At 34.0% G+C, this 16832-nt stretch overlaps 1 protein-coding gene across 2 annotated transcripts in view; it reads left to right on the top strand.

Moving 5' to 3' along the window:
* NCAM2 (neural cell adhesion molecule 2) overlaps window positions 1-16832 on the top strand; it is a 442733-nt gene that overhangs the window by 255270 nt on the left and 170631 nt on the right. For both annotated transcript variants that reach the window (XM_056109214.1, XM_056109215.1), the window contains exons 3-5: window positions 204-410; window positions 1813-1956; window positions 8464-8601. In XM_056109214.1, coding sequence (XP_055965189.1) covers window positions 204-410; window positions 1813-1956; window positions 8464-8601 — 489 coding nt within the window. The remainder of the gene's footprint in view (window positions 1-203; window positions 411-1812; window positions 1957-8463; window positions 8602-16832) is intronic.

Raw genomic sequence — 16832 nt, 5'->3', positions numbered from 1 at the left:
ATTGAGTCCTTTATGTTGAATAAATAGGATGAACATGTGTGTCGACATTTGTGTTTACTTTCAATTTTGCAAGATTTCGAGTTCCAAATCTCCTTATTTACATTTGTTTCTAAATCGTTAAATGCTGTTACATAATAGTAAATGTGCACATCAAAATATGCCAAACATATTTTCAGACATGCATTTTCCATGACACTTTGCAGCTATTGGAGAACCTGAGAGTATAGATTGGTACAATCCCCAAAGAGAGAAGATAATTTCAACGCAGCGGGTAGTCGTGCAGAAGGAAGGTGTGAGGTCACGACTAACCATCTACAATGCAAATATAGAAGATGCAGGGATTTATCGTTGTCAAGCAACAGATGCCAATGGACAGACACAAGAAGCTACAGTTGTTCTGGAAATTTACCGTAAGTGATTTGTTGTCTTTGGCTGAAATGTTTCTTACACATATTCAATAAAATTTGAACCAGAAAAATAGCTCAAGAGTTAGAGGACGTGTTTTTCATCTAGAAGGCCCAGGGCTCAGTCCCTGGCACTTCATGGTTACCAGAACGTCAGCTCTAAGGAACAGACCCTAAGTGCAGAGCCACTGGTTACTGTCATTAAAAAATATTTTTAAAACATTTTAGAGCAATAATTCATAAGACCTCACATAATTTAAATACAATTTAATAAATAGGATAGGAAGGCTAGAACCAAAATTGAAAATAATTAAATAACCCAAAGCATTACCAGAATAAACCGTCCTTTTTGATGACCGGGAAAATTAGTTGGTACATTGTCACCCTATGTATGGCTCATTGTCGCCTATTTATGTGTTCCTCAAAGAAAGATAATTTTATAATCAATGTGATACCTACATAACCAATTATACAGATGACAGAATAGTATTGAAATGATCATTTCCTAATTATGGAATTTTAAAAGATTATCTTTATATTATATAAAGTAAAATCCCACTATTTTTTTGATGATAAAACTGCTGCCTTTTCCTTGTCAAGATAACATAATGTTGAGGCCACAGAGATTGTATAGTCAATAGGGGTCATGCCTTGATGCAGCTTGATTCATTCCTCAGAATCTCATGCAGTTCCTGGAGCATCACCAGGAGTTATTCTTGAATGAGGAGTGAGGCTTAATTCCTGAGCACCACTGGTGTGGCCCAAAGCAAACAAACAAAATGAATAAATAATGTAAAGATTTGACATCAAACAAATATTCATGTCAGCACAATCAGCCAACCATTTGGTGAATGAAAAACATTATTTTGTCATAAAATCTCAGTGGTCAGTGAAACAGAACGTTCACTTGGTGCTTAAAGATTAATAGTTGGAAATAGACAAGAACTAAGTTAAACCTGAATACATAGGTGTATAAAATTAATCAGATTTTATTTGAAAAAAAAACAAGTACATGGTGGAGAGAGAGAGTTGAAGTGGAAAGGCAGATGATTATTTTGTTTATGGAAGTTGAGAAACCTGAAAAATTTAATAGAATGCTAATGCCCTGGAACAAAACAAATCTTTTTTTTTTAAATGGAATTGTAACCACAGGGATTAAAAGAGTAACTTGGATCAGAATTTTAAGGCCAACTTCTATTCATAGAAGAATTTGTTTTGCACTGAAAGGATATACAACTTCTTTTTCATGTGGTAGGAAGTTATTGCAATCAAAAGTTAGATGATCTGATTTAAGGTTATAAGGCCCTTAATTTGCCTAATATTTTGTTTTATTATCAATAGCACATAATCCGGAATACTGGAAGAAGTTAGTGATCCTTTTCTGATTTGCTTCTCTTTCTGGGTACAGAAAAGCTCACTTTCAGAGAAGTGGTTTCGCCACAAGAATTCAAACAAGGAGAAGATGCAGAAGTGGTTTGCCGAGTTAGCAGTTCACCTGCACCCGCTGTCAGCTGGTTGTATCATAATGAGGAAGTCACCGCTATTTCCGACAGTTAGTATTTTGGTAACTCCCTAAATTATATGTTCTAATAATAATGCAGCTCTTGGAAATCTGAATGAACATAACCAGATATATAAATTGAAATCATTGACCCTCCACATCAAACAACTTGTTTAGGGCGTGGGAAATACTGGACCTCAAGACAAACTCAACCTGTCTGCTGTCTTGTAGGATGTTATCAGAATACAACCAAACCCAGTTGTTGTGTATTGGGTGTTGCTGGTTTGGAAAGTTAGAGGATAGCCTCTGTGAAAAGATGATTTGGCCTCTAAACACTCAAGAGCTATGATCTAGAAATTTACTGGAAAATGTTTGTTCATTAGTGCTTTTCCAGTAAAAATCATACTGGAAACAATATAACACTGTAGCACTGTCCTCCCGCTGTTCATCAATGTGCTAGAGTGGGCCCAGTAATGTCTCCATTGTGAGACTTGTTACTGTGTTTGGCATATCTATTACATCACGGGGAGCTTGCCAGGCTTTGCTGGTGGGAGAGATACTTACGGTAGCTTGCTGGTCTCTCCGAGAGGGTTGGAGGAACCGAACCTGGGTCGGCCGGGTGAGCCGCATGCAAGATAAATGTCCTATCTGCTTTGCTATCACTCCAGCCCTGGAAACAATATAAGGATATTAATTAAATAAAGCATTTATTTCAATATATTTGAATTTGACACACTATGATTTAAACATAATCAGATAGCTGCTACATCTAACTTGATAGGAATTATGTCATTATGCAGGCTCTGTTCTTTCAGATACACCTAGGCTTGTTCTAAATATTATGCTAGGGTGAATATGGAAAATAGAAAGAAAAGTATATTTATTCAAATTGTCAAATTGTCTTCATGATTTTGATTCAGAGCGAGGTAAAAGTCCTAAATGATATGACATTTGAAACTTAAAGCATAATTTACTTACATTATTCTACTTTGCTATTGTGCACTGGGGGCATTTTCAATTTAGAATATATTTAAATGCACCTGCAATGCAGAGTGGTACAAAATAATTGACTCTTTTAAAATACTTTCCATCTGCGATGAACCAGTTTTGTGTTCCTAAAAAAAAATGAAATTTCCACAGCATAAATGCAAGAGAGCACAAAGTATCCATTTTTGAATATGTATAAAGAACATCACAATTGCATTCAATAGTTATTTTTTAAAATATCTGGGAGACTATTTCTGGATGTGGTATATTCAGTAGTTGTCAGTAATTGACAAAAAATCTTTTTCTGTTATTATTTAATGAAAAACTGCTTAGTCCCTCATGCTCATCATATCTGTTTTGCATTTTACCTGAAGTTTTTTTGAGAAAAAGTGTAGCAATGTATTTTCAACTTTCTCTCTCAATAATAAAAATAAAGAGAGCTCTTTTGTCACAGTTATATGACAATGTCTAACCATTTTCAGATTGTCATCATTCAATACAAGTATATAGCAGGTTAATTGTAAATCTTGATTACAAGAGATTTTTGAAATAAATAATAGTTTTTAAATGAAATCTGAAACAGATGTCTGAAAGTAAAGATTGATTGTTACATGTAGTTGTGATGTCAGTTATGCATTTTTGCAAAAATTTACATGTAACTTTGCTGTATGTCTGACAATATGGTTGAAGTTGGAATTTTATTCTCTGCTTTTTTCTTGTACCTGAAGATGAATAATATTTCCACCTGTTTTGTACCTAAGTGAGATTATTTAACTGTAAAGATTGTATTATTAAATTCAATTTTACACAATGATTTTTTGAATTTGATATGCAATATCAGTCATATTATGAGTTAATTCATTAAAACACTTAGCTATAAACATAAAGCAATGCCATTCATGTTTACAAAAGCTACATGCTTTCAATTTATAACTGGAATCAGAAATCCAGTGATGATGACATGATTAATATTATAATGAGTTAAATGTAAAACACAATATTGAGCTATAATGCAAAAATAGGTAATCTGAAGAATCAATGCATATTTTTTATCTTTGGAATAGAAACAATGCCGGTAGATTTTTTTCTTTTTTGGGTCACTCCTGGCGATGCACAGGGGTTACTCCTGGCTCTGCACTCAGGAGTTACTCCTGGCGGTGCTCAAGGGACCATGTGGGATGCTGGGGATTGAACCTGGGTTGGCCTGTGCAAAGCAAATGCCCTACCCACTGTGCTATCTCTCCAGCCCCCGCAGGTAGATTTTTTAAAATGCATTTAGTGTAGATAAAAGCCCTAACTGTTGATGCAATTCTAGAATTAAAATTGATTTGATAACAAAATTGCAATATTCAATATCAAAACTGCAGTAACAAAAATCATTAGACTCAGAAAATTAATCTGTGTCATATTTTCAGAGTCACAGGTGAATTTTGAGGAAGGCCACACTTTATAACTTTTCTATATTGCAGGAACTTGCTTCCTGAGTCAAACACATTGTTATCAAACACATTGTTCATTCAGTTGTATTTAGTAGAAGCAGTGTTCTTCACCTGTTTGTTCCTTGTATGGCTCCTTAATTATGGTTAATGCATGGGATTAGGTTGATAGATTTGAACGGAACGAGTATGAAGATTTAAAGTAATTTCTTATGTCTGGGTGTCTCAGGACAAATGTTTAGAGGCTTGGATGAAACCAAGAAGTTGGCTATGTCCATCTTATCCTTTTTTCAGCAGTTACATGGCAGAAATTTATATTAATATCCCCATAATCCACATAATATTTGAAGTGAAAGTGATTCATATTGCTTGTTGAATGGAGATCTCTGTACTAAAAGAGTCAAAGTATTCAGAAAGAAAACGTGACTTTTATTATACAACCAAATGCCCTAACTTTTTGTGTCATTTTGATGGGTAATATGTATTTATAGATGCCTGTTCAACATCAGATGATTTAAAAGTTATTTATGAAAATTCTAAATAACTTCAAAATTGTCTAATGGTCAAAACATGTATAAAATGGATAAAACTGCTTACTTGAATATGCATTTCATTGCCTAGTAAAATAAGTTTAAAAAATCATTCTGCTATTATTTTGCACATGCTCTGTACTTTGTAGTGAACTTTCTTTTTTTGGTGTCTTGTGCTTTAAAAGAAATCTGTGTTCTCATAATATAATAATTTAACACAAAATAAGTATCAATATTAGTGAATATGACATGTTGATCAGTATGATAAAAGACAATGCAAGTGAGAAAGGACAAAAGACTACTCAAAGCAGTTAGCGCTATTGGCCCTCCCGTTGATCGTCGATTTGCTCGAGCGGGCCCAGTAACGTCTCCATTGGAGACTTTGTTGTTACTGTGTCTGGCATATCGAATACTCTCGGTAGCTTGCCGGGCTCTCTGAGAGGGGCAGAGGAATCGAACTCGGGTCGGCCATGTTGGCCGCGTGTAAGGCGAACGCCCTACCCGCTGTGCTATCGCTCCAGCCCTATTGAGATTCTTCAAAACCCTGTTGAGATTTTTAAATATGAAAAGTGAGTTTAAGGTGAAAATCTTGTAGGGACTATTTAAGAGGAAAGAACACTACTGTGCATTAATGGCCTAGAGGTGAATTATAGCATGCGTGGTGAATTTCAGGAATTAAGGTAAGTTAATCATAAGAAGAATATATGAAGAAAACTCTCATACTAATAATACTAATTTCCTTAAAGAAAGATGAGGAATGAAACTGAAAATAAAGTTTGAGCCAAATCAGCATAAATATGACATCTACATTTAGATGTTTAAAAAATATCTCCAAAGTGTCCATCACTGAGAAAGAATTCATCATAAAAATGTAATGACCTACAAAAAATTTGAAAAGGACATTAGGGTATTTGTGAGGAAAGTATTGAATGACACTGATGTGCAAACTCCTGGCACTCAGAACAGTCTCTAAAGTGCAGTGAAATTATTCCTGAGAGAGCGTGAGATATAGACTAATGATAAAAAGAGATGTGGTGAGAGTGGGATTTGATTGGGTATGAAAGGATAGAAATAGAAATAGAGAGTCAGGAATATCACAGGAGACTTGACTTGAGCAACTAGACCATTGTAAAAAAAGTGACGTTTTTTTCTGCAAGGAACCATGTGAAAATTTCAGACTGGTAAAGATTGCCTTAGATTATTTTTTATTTGAATATTTTCTAATTTTATAATAGATTTTTCTTGGGCATTACAGTGTGCATGACCATCTTCATTTGTTAGTGAATTTTACAATTAGAAGCAGTAGTTGTTTATTTCCATCAAAATATGTATTATCTATATGATAATTTTTCTCTGAACATGAGCAAAGTATTTCCTTCAATAATAAAAAGTAAAATGTTAATGCACTATTTTGTTAATTAAAATTAAACTTTAGTTATTATGAAACTTCTAGTTATGGTAGTAAGCATTCTAGCAGATTAGAAAATATATTAAGATTTTCTAGGTATGAGTAGGAGCATTATTCTCTGATTGGAATTTATAATTGCTTTTCATTTTACTTTCAGATACCCACTTTTAAGGATTTTTTTAAAAACTTTTAAAAACTTTGAAAATCTATCCTCTTTTTATTTTTGGTTATTGGCCAGATCTGGCAAAGTTCAGTTGTTACTCCTGACTCAGTACTTAGGAAATTACTCCCAGTGGTCCTTGGGTGACCTAAAGGATGCTGAGGGTCCAAACCTGGTAGGTGTGTATGAAGCAAGCACCTTACCTACTATACTATCATCCAACATTTTAAAAAAATTGTTACTGAAAATTTTTCTATGATTTACAATATGTTATTTTTTAGAAATTATCTTTCATTCTCGACATGTCCTTTGGTGCAAAATTTCACCAGTGGAAATGTGATGTATAAATAATTTGGTCTCTTAGAACTGAAAATAAAAAAAGAAAAGTTTATGTCAAAGATCATAGGATTCTTAGAATAAAATTCTAAAGTTTTCACTTCATGTTTGCTCTCTGAATTTGTCCCTTTTTGTTATTATTTAGTCTCCAGAGATATTTCACATAATCATCGCTTACTTCAATTAGTGTTTATTACTCATTCTATAGACATCCTGTATTCTGAACATTCCCTTATTGTATTTCCAGATTGTCCGTCTTTGACTAACAAATTATTTTGACGAATAAATTTCCATGTATGGATTGAATCACTAAACAAATTCCATAGCAATTTTTCTGCATAAAAGTAATAGTGTCCATAAAAATAGAGGCATGGTTATGCTTTATATACACATTTTGCTATCCAGATTGTGAGGATCTCAAACTTTCTTCGTGTGGCTTCCATGCAGGTCCTAATCTCTTTCCTGACAAGAAAATAAATTGCAATAATAATTGGAACAGGTTCAGAAAATTACATGTGATGGTTTCTATCCCAGAGGTGACCACCTAATTTTCTTTGGGCTTTTGTTTTGGGACCACAAGGCTATGCTCAGGGTTTATACTTGTCTCTGTGCTTAAGGTTTACCGCTGGCATTGTTTGTAACCCTATGTAATTCCAGAAAAGCAAATGCCTTGATATAGAGTTCTCTCTATCTGTTTGGTTTTCTCAGAGGTGTTAACTTAAAACATGTATATATATTACATATAATATATATAACAAAAAGTAGAGTATTTTTCTCTCTTATTAACCAGTTTTATCTCAGATATAGCACCTAGCAATTAGATGATATTTAGCAAAATGTAAACATTCATGAATTATTTATGGAATGTTGAATATGTCTTTACAATATGTTCCCAAATAGTGCTAGATATGAAAATACCTTTATTTTGATTTTAAGGAAGAAGAGCTTAGCATCCCAATAAAACTGATACAATAAATGAAGTTCAGCCATTTTAGAAAATACTGACAAGTCCTATTGTTGCTGGTGCTAGCCGGGGTATTTTTAGAAATCAGCTACTGCAATCTCTATAAACGTTTATTTTTAAATTTAGTGTCTATTCTCATACACATAAAATAGATTCTTGAAATAAAATTATTAAAGACTGATCTATTCATCACTTATATATATTATCTGCTTTCAAAAATAAAATTATTTCTCAAAAATTTAAGATATCACTGGTTTTATGTCCTTTATGTGACTTGAATATCATAATATTACTCAGTGCTTCTTCAAGGCAGCCAAAATTACTAGTATAATTATCATGTGAAGAAGGATATTCAATCAATTTTCTAACCCTTTTCCATACTTGTTACTCCTTATTTGGAGTCAAAACATCTTTATGTAGGCAATATCTAATCTCTCTGCTTTGTTCTTTACTGTATCATTGTTGCATGCAAAGTTCCAAGGGGAAAATAATCGCCTAACAATTTTATGTGGAAATAAAGTCTTGAATGTATTTTAGAACATATAGGTGTAACAAGGTACTATGGAGTGGAAAAAAACTTAAACTCATGAAATTACATTTTACTTTTAAATTTGAATTTGTTGATGAAAAGTTTGATAGTGTCAGACAAGTGCAGTATTTTCACTCTTAGCAATTTAACACACTGTACTCTGCCTCAATTACTAATATCATTTATCCCCTCTCTGTTTACCTTCCAGACCGATTTGCTATGTTAGCCAACAATAATCTGCAGATTCTCAATATCAATAAGAGTGATGAAGGTATATATAGATGTGAAGGAAGAGTGGAAGCTAGAGGAGAGATTGACTTCCGTGATATCATCGTTATTGTTAATGGTAAGCAAAGAATAGCTGATTGTTGCACATAGTAATTGTGTTATTATTATTAATGCAAGTATTAGTCAAAAAGGACCAAACCATATTAGCGCAAAACTCAAAACTTTCCTAGTCAACATCTATCAATGGAGGTAGAGTTCACCACTCTATAACTGCCTCCTTTACTTTGTACAATATAATCACACCAGGATCCTGAATTTATTGAACAATGTCAGCCTCTGTTAAGGAGTCTATGTGAGAACAGTTTCCTTTTTGATGATCGAGCTGTTAAAAATATGCCAAATAAAGTATTTGAACTCTTTTTCACATTTTTGTAAGTATGTAATAGGATCTGTAGGCTTGCATAAATTTAAAAATTAATAGGGCAACTCTTTACATTATCAATGAATGTTAATATCTAAGTTCATGTCATAAAAAAAAATCTCTTTTCGGGGCTGGAGTGATAGCACAGTGGGTAGGGCTTGGCCGACCCGGATTTGATTCCCAGAATCCCATATGGTCCCCTGAACCCCACCAGGAGTGATTCCTGAGCACAAAGCCAGGAGTAACCCCTGTGCATTGCCTGATGTGACCCAAAATCTCAAAAAAAAAAAGACTTTTCCTGAGAGCATAACTTCTATGTTTTCTATCTGTGGTATAACAGCATCTGTGATACTAAGCAATATATTAATATCACCTTAGCTCTCTGCATTTTGCTCCTGATTTGTTATGAATACCCTTATCAACTCTCAAATATGGAATTTTCCACATCATCATACCTTTCATAAGAAATCTACTTCTTCCACTTGCTTTCGTTCTTAAAATGTATTTTTTTCTACTTTCAATCTCCATTCCATCCTCACAATTATAGTATTCAATGTTTTCCATTATCAGAAAAAAAATATGTATCTTTTCTCATACTAGACAAAGTATGTTATGATCAGCATCCTTCACTTCCCTGAAAATTCATCTGTGATTAAGCCGTGCATTACCTATGTGGAAAAACTAATAGTTATACTGAACAAATGCATTTGTACTTTAATTTTCTGCTTTGCAGTATGTTGGAATAATCATGATCAGAATTCTATTAGCAGGATATAATGTGATCTTGTTAAAAGACACAGAATATGAATATAAAGTGCTAACTCAATTTTCCTGTATTTTAGATCAAGAATAGGAAAGATTGATTGCCTTTTTTTTCCCATATCCTAGACATTAGCTTCCTCTCTAGTTACCTGAAGAGAATGGGGAATACTAAGAATGCCTTTTGAGCTCTAAAAAACTCATTTGAACCAAAGCAAATTAACTAACAGTCTGCAATAGCAATGAGAACTAACTCAGACATTCTTGAGATCCCCAATGAAAAAGTGGAAAGTGTGAGAGAATATAGGGGGTTAACTTGACAGTAGAAAGCACTATATATTCGGTGGTGTATAGAGTTAGGTAGACAAAAAGCTATCTACGGCCAGAGTAATAGGATAGTGAATAGAGCTTGGTCAGCTTGTCCCCAGAACTTCATGTGGCCCCCAAGTAAGACCAGTAGTGACCCCTGAGTGCAGAGCCAGGAGTAAGCCCTGAGTACAGCTGGATATAGCCCAAAATCCAAAAAGCAAATGAATAAATTAATTAATTAATATATACAAAAAATATCTATCATCCATCTTCCTTTATATCTGTCTCAATGGACGCTTTTAAATCTCAACATTATTTCCCTGTCTAAATGAATTTAAGGGGCTGGAGCAATAGCACAGAGGGTAGGGTGTTTGCTTTGCATGTTGCCAACCTGAGTTCGATTCCCAGCATCCCATATATTCTCTTGAGCTCCACCAGGAGTAATTCCTGAGTTCAGAACCAGGAGTAATCCCTGTGCATCACCGGGTATGACCCAAAAAGAAAATAAATAAAATTAAGAATGGGTTTAAATAGGGAGCTACTTATATTGATGACTGTTATCTATCATCTATAGATAAAAATATACCAAATCTTTTTTTCCTTTATCATATATAATAAACAAATATGGCTTGCATTGTTGATTTTGCTAGTTATTGGCTCATCTTTCAGCACTGCTCTGTTTCTAAATAATTCAAAGTGACGTATAGCTGTGTATTTAGACATGGGAAAGCACTGTGTTCGATTCATTTCTATTTAAGTAGAGATGATAATATTAGTTTATGTGTGTAAGGTTGTCAAAGTCTGAAATTTTAGGAGTGATGTATAAATCACAGACCAAGTGTGTTTTGTGTTATATATGTTTTTATATAGCACTAAAGATCAAATCTGCTTTTAAAAGGAAATATTATGGAGAGGGTTAAGGAAGGCTGGAGCGATAGCACAGTGGTAGGGCATTTGCCTTGTGCATGGCTGATCTGGCCTAGCCAAATTCGATTCCTCCGCCCCTCTCGGAGAGCCCAGCAAGCTACCAAGAGTTATCTCGTCCACATGGCAAAGCCTGGCAAGCTACCCATGACATATTCGATATTCCAAACACACTAACAGCAAGTCTCACAATGGAGACATTATTGGGCCCGCTTGAACAAATCAGTGAACAATGGGAGGACAGTGACAGTGACAGTGACAGGGTTAAGGAATAGCATAGTGGTAGACGAGGTTGCCTTGCACAAGGCAGACTCCTGTTCATTCCCTGGCATTGCATTTGCACCTGAGCACTGCCAGGAGTAATCCCTGAGCACCATAGTATGTGAGTCCAAAAACAAGTGTGTGTGCATGCGTGTGCATGTGTGCGTGGGTTTATGCATGTGTGTGTGTGTGTTTATAAGTTCTGTCTGGCAGACACAGTATGCTAACCCATTCTGCTATTGTGATTTTGATGTAAATAATATTTTTAAATGTTTTAATTTCCCCATATTATATTATCTTAATGTTTTCCTGTGATTGTATGCCTTCTCAAGGAAATTTTACTTGGTTGTGAGTGTGTTTAGTTAACAAAATTTGAATCTTTAAGTTCATCAAGTTAAGCATTTGAACTGGAGCACATGTTCTGATTACAGTACGCTCTGTCCACAGGGTTCAGCTATAGAAAGAGAAAAATACTTGGTTTCATTGTTTTTTGCTGCTGGTAGATGCTTATTTAAGGAATATTCTGTTCAGTGTCACATCACCTCTCCCCCCATCCTGCCTCCCTCCAAAAAAAAACTAGCTCCTCTTTTCACATTTCACTTTCCTCTGAAAGAATCAGATCCTGAAGATAATAATCTTACCTCCTTTGGCAGAATATTTCTTTATCTTGAGTGTTTCTACTTAGTGGCATTTTCCCTTTGTGGTGACAAACTTCGGACCTTCCAATTGCTGGAACTACCTTCACCCAAACAACTGTGCTCACAAAGTCAACAATGGATTTCTTCCCCTTCTGGTTGCTGCACGTGGACACTATCAAGGGTATACATTGACCAATGCCAGCAGATGTCTGTGCTTTCTGCTCACATTTTGCTTTTGCTTCAGCCAAAAAAAACCAAAAAACAAAATCATTCTTTTCCAGTCTTATTGACTCTTATCGTGTTTACCAGTTCCTTTTGAACATTGAATTTGGCCTAAAATTTCCCTTGCTATTACCCTCTTAGAAAATTTGGTGTGTACGGTCAATGAAATGTTTGAAGTTACAAAAGACATAAATATAAGACCCACTGTGATCCACATAAACTTAGCATTCTTTACTAACAAAATTTGAGTTTCTCTTTCCTCCTCAACTTACAATATAAACTTCCACCTCTCTTAATTGATATGACTGTGTCATCTTCACTGATTTGATAGATCATCTTGATGTTTAAAAAAATTATTTACTTACACCCCAAAGTAAACTAATGTCCTATGTAAATACAACTTTTTATTCAAATTCACCTCTTCCTTGTCTGGCTCCAGATGAAGTTGTTCTCTGATTTTCATTGTTTGCTATTTTCTAAATTTTTCTGCATGCTTCTTTCTTTCCTTCTTTCTTTCTTTCTTTCTTTCTTTCTTTCTTTCTTTCTTTCTTTCTTTCTTTCTTTCTTTCTTTCTTTCCTTCTTTATTTCCTTCTTTCCTTCTTTCTTTCATCCTTCCCTCCCGACATCCCTCCCTACTTGCCTCCCTCCCATCCGCCCCCCCTTCCTTATTGCCTATATATATATATATATATATATATGATTGTTTATTATACAACTACTTGAAAAAAGAAAATTTCAGTATTTTTAATAGTATCAACAAAAATGGAAGTTAATTTTTTTCTTAACTCCTTTTGGGAATTACTTACTGTATTTCAATATGTGTGATTACTTTCCAAAACATGCATCATGCCACCATTTCTGAGACTTAACAGCAGAGCTGTTGACATGTGAAATATGACACAATACCCCCAAAATATCTTACATCTCTACACAATCACCAGTGCACATATACAAATATAACAGTTGCATTATATGAATCTAACATGTACATAAGTATAACCATTAGGACTGAATTAAGTTTCAAAAAGAATCATGTTTCTCCCCAGGTTTTTATTTATTTTGCTATTAGTGCACAGTAATACTAAGAGTGACTTTGCTTTCTCCACTGACACTGACAGGAATACTCCTTGAGCACATCTGTGCGTAGCAACTTGCTGCCCCACCCCACCAATAAATAAAATGAGAATACTATTAATTTATTTTTACTCCTTTCATCCATGTCCATTTTAGCCCCATTGCATTCAAGAACTTTCAGTTTAATAAAGTTCTCCCAGGACTATTGGTATTATGTTCACAAGAATAAAAAACCTACAAATGACTTTTTAATTTAAAATGTATCCATTAGAGGACTATTTTATAAAAATTTCTTTAAAATTCTTTACAATCTTTAAAAAATTCTTTAAAACTCTATTATTTTTAATATTTAATTCTCTAAATTAAATTACTAAATTACTATTTAAATAGATTTTAATTCTTTAAATTTCTTTAAAATGTTAAAAAATTTCTTTAAAACAATTTACTATTTTTGAATATTTTGTAAAGTTTTAAAGAATCATTTTCTTTATACTTAGTTAAAATTCCTTATCTGGTAAAATAATCTCATAGACTAGACTTTCGCTGCTCAAGAAACAAGGTCCTCATTTAAAGATGCGTTTCTCAGTCGGGGTTCATAAAATCACCTGTGAGCAGGATATTGTAAAAGGGAGGAGGGATTACAGGTCAAAACTACATCAATGAGGGGACCAACTAGTCAGATGAATAAGGTAAAGGTAAAGGTAAAGGCCCTCCCGTTGATCGTCGATTTGCTCGAGCGGGCCCAGTAACATCTCCATTGGAGACTTTTGTTGTTACTGTGTCTGGCATATGGAATACTCTCGGTAGCTTGCCAGGCTCTCCGAGAGCGGCGGAGGAATCGAACTCGGGTTGGCCATGTTGGCCGCGTGTAAGGCGAACGCCCTACCCGCTGTGCTATCTCTCCAGTCAGATGAATGGGGCAGAATAAAACATGGTCAGCTGGGAGGGAGCACAGTTGGAAATATATTGAGAAACAGCAGTTTAAAGTCTCTAGAAACACTTTAGCAGTTTTTATATCAAAGAAAAACAGTAATTTTGAAATGCTTTCCTTCAGCTAAAGAAGTTCAGAGACATTGCAACACTCTTTCCAATAGCCAGAATCTGGAAAAAAAAACAAAAACTGAGTGCCCAAGAACAGATGACTGGTTAAAGAAACTTTGGTACATCTACACAATGGAATACCATGCAGCTATTAGAAAAGATGAAGTCATGAAATTTGTATATAAGTGAATAACATGGAAAGTATTAGGTTCAGTGAAATGAGTCAGAAAGAGAGAGACAGACATAGAAAATGTTCACTTATTTGTGAAATATAAAGTAACAGAATGGGAGACTAACACCAAAAGATAACCAAAAGATAGTAGAGATAAGTACTAGGAGATTTGCTCCACAGCTTGGAGGCCAGCCTCATATACTGGGGGAAAGGACAGCTCAGGTAGAGAAGGGACCACCAAGTAAAGGGTGTTTAAAGGGCCCACTCGGGACGGGAGATGTGTGCAAATGTAGACTATATAGACCGAAAATGATGGCCATTCAATACTTGCATTGCAGACCACAACAGCCTAAAAGAGAGAAGAGAGAGGTGGAGGGGGAGAGGGCGGAGGGGGGGTACAGCAGGGGGAGGGATATTGGGTGCATTGGTGGTGGAGATCTGGCACTTGTGCAGAGATGGGCACTCGATCATTGTATAACTGAAATGTAAGCACAGAAATCTGCAAGTCTGTAACTGTACCCCACGGTGATCCATTACAAAAAAGTAATAATACATTAATTAATTAATTAATTAATTAAAAATTTCAGTGACTTGTATTATTTTCATTCAGCAAAGTTGTTTTGAAATTCATGAATATTCACCTATGTAGTTATACTTCATTCCCTTTTATTTCTTAATAATATTTAGTTTTACTATCATTTTTCAATATTCTTACCCATCGACCCAAATGACACTTTAAAATGTGATAAATTTGGGCCTTATAAAGTTGCTATGAACACGTATTCATGTCTCTGTAGTTCATACAGTTTTTTTGTGGAGAATAAATATATATGAGAAGTAAAATTGCAACGTGTGGTAAGTATATGTTTAAAAGCAGAAAAAGTCATGTCAAGTGTTTTTTTCCAAAGTGATTGTACTATTTTATAGTTATATAAGAATTATGTGAACATTTTTATTTCCCTCCACATCGTTAGAAAACCTTTATTTGTTCACATTTTTTTGGTGTTCTTTTAAGGATTCACATAATTTCTCAACTGAAAATTAATTTGCATTTCTCTAAGTAATAAGAATATAATGTATAATTTACTCTACATTTTGCCAAATAATTTATTTCCTTTGTTTTACTTGAAAATAAAAAAAATCATTTCTTCTATGTTTAGAATTGAGTTGGTTTCCAAAATCCTGGATATTTTCTAGTTTTTATTTTGGAAAATAAAAGTTTAATTTTCATATGTTCAGGGAAGATACTTTATTTAATTTAGGTAGTTTGAAATTACTTGTTCATTAGAAAAAATCTGTAATATTTGTATTGGGTGCAATTTTGGTAATTCTCAGTTAAATTTTAACATTGGCTTGTATTTCTCTTTATTTTTTACCTTGTCTACTTGCTCTGTAAGTTTTTGAGAGGTCATTTAGTCTCTCCTAATGTGATATATTTGTTCATTTTTCCATGTCAAGTTGATTAGTTTCTACTTTTGAAGCTCTATTTTTTTACACACTAAAATGTAGAACTGTCTCTAGTTGGTGACTTGACTTGATTATTTTTAGGAAAGTTTTCTTTTTAGCCCTGGTGATATTCTTTGTTCTGAAATCTACTTTGGATCATTATAGCTAACATGTTTATTTCAGTAAATTATTTTCAAATTGGGTTGGAGCAATAACATAGCAGGTAGAGCGTTTGCCTTGCACGCAGCCAACATGGCTGACCCAAGTTTGATTCCACCGCCCCTCTCAGAGAGCCCGGCAAGCTACCAAGAGTATCTCACCCTCACGGCAAAGCCTGGCAAGCTCCCCATGATGTATTCAATATGCCAAAAACAGTAACAACAAGTCTCACAATTTGTTGTGAGATATTACTGGTGCCCGCTCGAGCAAATTGATGAACAACAGGAGGACAGTGCTATTTTCAAGTTATTTTTCCTTACTCTTAATTTTAATCTAATTGTATCTTGGAAAAAGTACAAAATAGACTTTTAAAACATATGAGCTATGCCTGCCTTTGATTAGGAATGTTTCCATATTTAATATTAAATATCTCATTTATTTAGTTAGTTTTATGTCTTTTTTTATGTTATCTTATGTATATCTGTTCTTTCTGCCCTTCGTTTCTATTCCCACCTTTTTCTTAGCAGTCTGAGATTTTTTTTGTTAAATAATTGAGTACTTTGGTTCACTACTATAACTCACTGTTATGTATAGTTTATATCCTCATAGTCTATAATTGTTCCTTAGAGAATTGTATAGTTTGTATTGATTTAACACATATATATTACAGTGTGAGTATTTATACATTTTTAGGAATACGGTAATACCAGTATTACATCAACCACCCAAGTACCAATATCCCCTAAATCCAATATTCCCTAAATTCAACTTTAATTTTAAAATATCAATTTCTTTATTATAAATTTAAGTAATCAATTTACATGTTATAATTCAAATACATAATATCATTTAAATTATATAATTCAATTAATTCAACAAATATGCAAAATTCTGTAACTGACATCTAAGTTAATATGTAGTG

Source organism: Sorex fumeus, unplaced genomic scaffold, assembly GCF_029834395.1.
Source record: "Sorex fumeus unplaced genomic scaffold, SorFum_2.1 ptg000265l, whole genome shotgun sequence".
In the NCBI taxonomy this organism is placed as follows: domain Eukaryota; kingdom Metazoa; phylum Chordata; class Mammalia; order Eulipotyphla; family Soricidae; genus Sorex; species Sorex fumeus.
The sequence above is the reverse complement of the archived record's forward strand: the minus strand, read 5'-3'. Positions and strand labels throughout refer to the sequence as shown.